Raw genomic sequence first — 2,614 nt, forward strand, 5'->3', positions numbered from 1 at the left:
TTTTTTTCCTAATAACATCAATAGTCAGTGCAAATCATCAGACGATGTTACACTCCATAATATCTGTCAATAAAAATACAGCACAAGTTCAGAATGGAAGATGTGCTTATCAAAGATGCCACAAGCAGGTCAGCCACAGAGTTTGTGGGAGCGTAAAGCTGTGTGAAGTAAATGATTATCACAGGAAGGTTTCTACATATTGTGTCAACAGTTAATGAGTCAAGGAAAATATATAACTCCACATAACATATAAGAGGGGACTGCACATTGTTCAGACGGCCCATTGCTATGAAACAACATTAGTCCAAAAAATGTTGCATCAGAGCGAAAGCCCATTTGTCCGACAGCCCGTTATCCCGAAAACAAACATCCATTCGAAGGCCGGAGTTTAACATGTTATTTAAACAAAAGACGAGTCAAAGGAGTTTTGAGTTTGCAAAATTACCTTGAAATAGTTTTCCAGAAATGATCATTCTGAAAGCTGTTCTGAACCAGCTGTAAAAGAAAGCGTAAATAAATGGATTAAGCATTGAATTTGACAGTGTAAGCCAGTTCAGTGTTTCAATCACAGCAATTGGTGTAACATTGTACGTTAAAGGCTGAAAGATGATACAAAGAAAGTACGGAGTCCAACATAAGAGAAAAACTCCCAAAACAATAGCCAGAGTTTTGGTGGCCTTTCTCTCCATCTTACTGACGGTTGCTCCAGATGACTTTGTGCTCAGACCGGTTGTGTTCTGAATGCTGATTGCCTGTCTCTTTGCAACAAGGAAAATTTTCAGGTAGATACTAAGCATTATAATGACCGGGATATAAAATGAAAAAATACATGCCAGAGTGGTTGATATTAGAGCATCAATTAAGCAACTTTCTTCACATTTTCCTTGATTAAAACCTGCAAATATAATGCTGATGCCAATTACAGCAGCAACTGCCCAGCTCACCAGGATCATAATTCCAATGACACGATCATTTACTTTACTTTTATAAGCAAGAGGCTGACACACTGCGTAGTATCTGTCAATAGAAATACAGCATAAGTGCAAAATAGAAGCTGTGCTCAGTGTAACATCAAAGCTTCCTCGTACTTTACAAAACAAACCCTCGTGATACCAACATGAGGTTACAGTGAATGTCATACTGAAAGGAAAGACTAGAACTCCTACAAGCAGATCGGCCACAGCCAGAGACAGAATGAGGTAGTTTGTAGGGATGTGGAGCTGTTTGAAGTAAGAGACGGAGATTATTACGAAAAGGTTTCCACATATTGTGACAACAGACAATGCACCGAGGAAAACATATAATAAAACACATATTATGGAAGGGTTGCTTGTGAATAAGTAAGTTGTATTATCTGATTCGTAGCAGGGATGTATGTCATTAACAGTGTAACTCCCGTTGTCAGTCGCTTCTGGTTCCATGCTTCTACATAGATTCCTGAAATTCAAATTTCCAATATTAACCAACTGAGGAAAATTCTCAAATACTTGAATATTTACTTGTGCATGTGTAACCACAATATCAATCTTCTTGAGAAACAAAGACATACATTTAAAATAACAAAATAATTGTAGTGTGTTAAGATTCATACCAAACCACTCAAAATAGATGACACATCAGCGTGGGGTGTCCTGGGTGTGTGGCATTCTCTGTGCTACTGTGCAAAACCTTTTGACTAGATGTTAAAATAATCAATCCCCACCTAATTACCATAATTTATTAAAAAGTCACCAGTCTAATTAGATGAGATATGCTACATTCTGTTTGCATGTGATATGAGGTATTTTATACTGTGTGTGTCCTTGAGCCTGTTATAACAATTTCAAAGACATTTTTTAAATTAACAATTTAATGTTTACTAAAAGGCTAATATAAGATATACTGCACTTATAGAAATGCAATGACAAGAACCTAGCTACTGCAAAAATGTACAATAAAATGAAGACTCTAAGGCTACATCCACACTAATATAAGTTGTAAAACAAAATGATCTCAGTCCACAACTGAAAACGAATATCACATGACTATTCACGTACACTGGGCATGCGGGTACCGGTGTAAACAGGAAGTAGATTGGTGGCTTAGTTAAAAAAATGATATATATAATACATATAAAGTAATATAGTAGTCTTTAATAATGAAAGGTCGTGCTTGATACTTAAGATCTTTCTCTAAATTCTTCCTCTATAAACTCAAATAGACAAATTTCGTTTTAGAAGTTTTATTTTTCAGACTTAGTTACATTGCTGTGTGTCTTGCTCTCTCTCTCTCTCTCTCAAACATCAAATTTATTTTAAAATCAACACTTACACATAAAAGTTTACTAGATTATGGGTCAAGAAATTTGGTCAACACGCGTCTCTCACTCGTTCCCTCTCGGTTTCGTTGTGTTTTCACAGTTGTAGATCTGCTGGTGGCTGACGTCTCTGTCGTAATGGAGAGCAATTACTGCTTTTGTTCCTTTACAGTTCATGTGTGTTAACTTCACAACAGTTGTGCAGAACAAAATAAGCACTGATAAGGAAAGGAAAGTCCTCCGTTTTGTGTCCGCCGTCTTCCTCAAAGCCGCAAACCGTGACTTCAGACGTCTGCTCTGCCGCTCACTAATTGCTTC

The 2,614-nt window shown here is 37.0% G+C and overlaps 1 protein-coding gene across 1 annotated transcript; it reads right to left on the minus strand.

Moving 5' to 3' along the window:
* Positions 1-416: 416 nt before the first annotated feature.
* On the minus strand, positions 417-1,421 carry LOC142941974 (trace amine-associated receptor 1-like). Its single transcript, XM_076084104.1, has one exon. It carries the CDS (start codon positions 1,419-1,421, stop codon positions 417-419), a length of 1,005 nt encoding a protein of 334 aa, XP_075940219.1.
* Positions 1,422-2,614: the final 1,193 nt, after the last annotated feature.

The sequence above is a fragment of the Anarhichas minor genome, unplaced genomic scaffold (assembly GCF_050575085.1).
Source record: "Anarhichas minor isolate MPS153535 unplaced genomic scaffold, ASM5057508v1 ptg000136l, whole genome shotgun sequence".
NCBI classification, from domain to species: domain Eukaryota; kingdom Metazoa; phylum Chordata; class Actinopteri; order Perciformes; family Anarhichadidae; genus Anarhichas; species Anarhichas minor.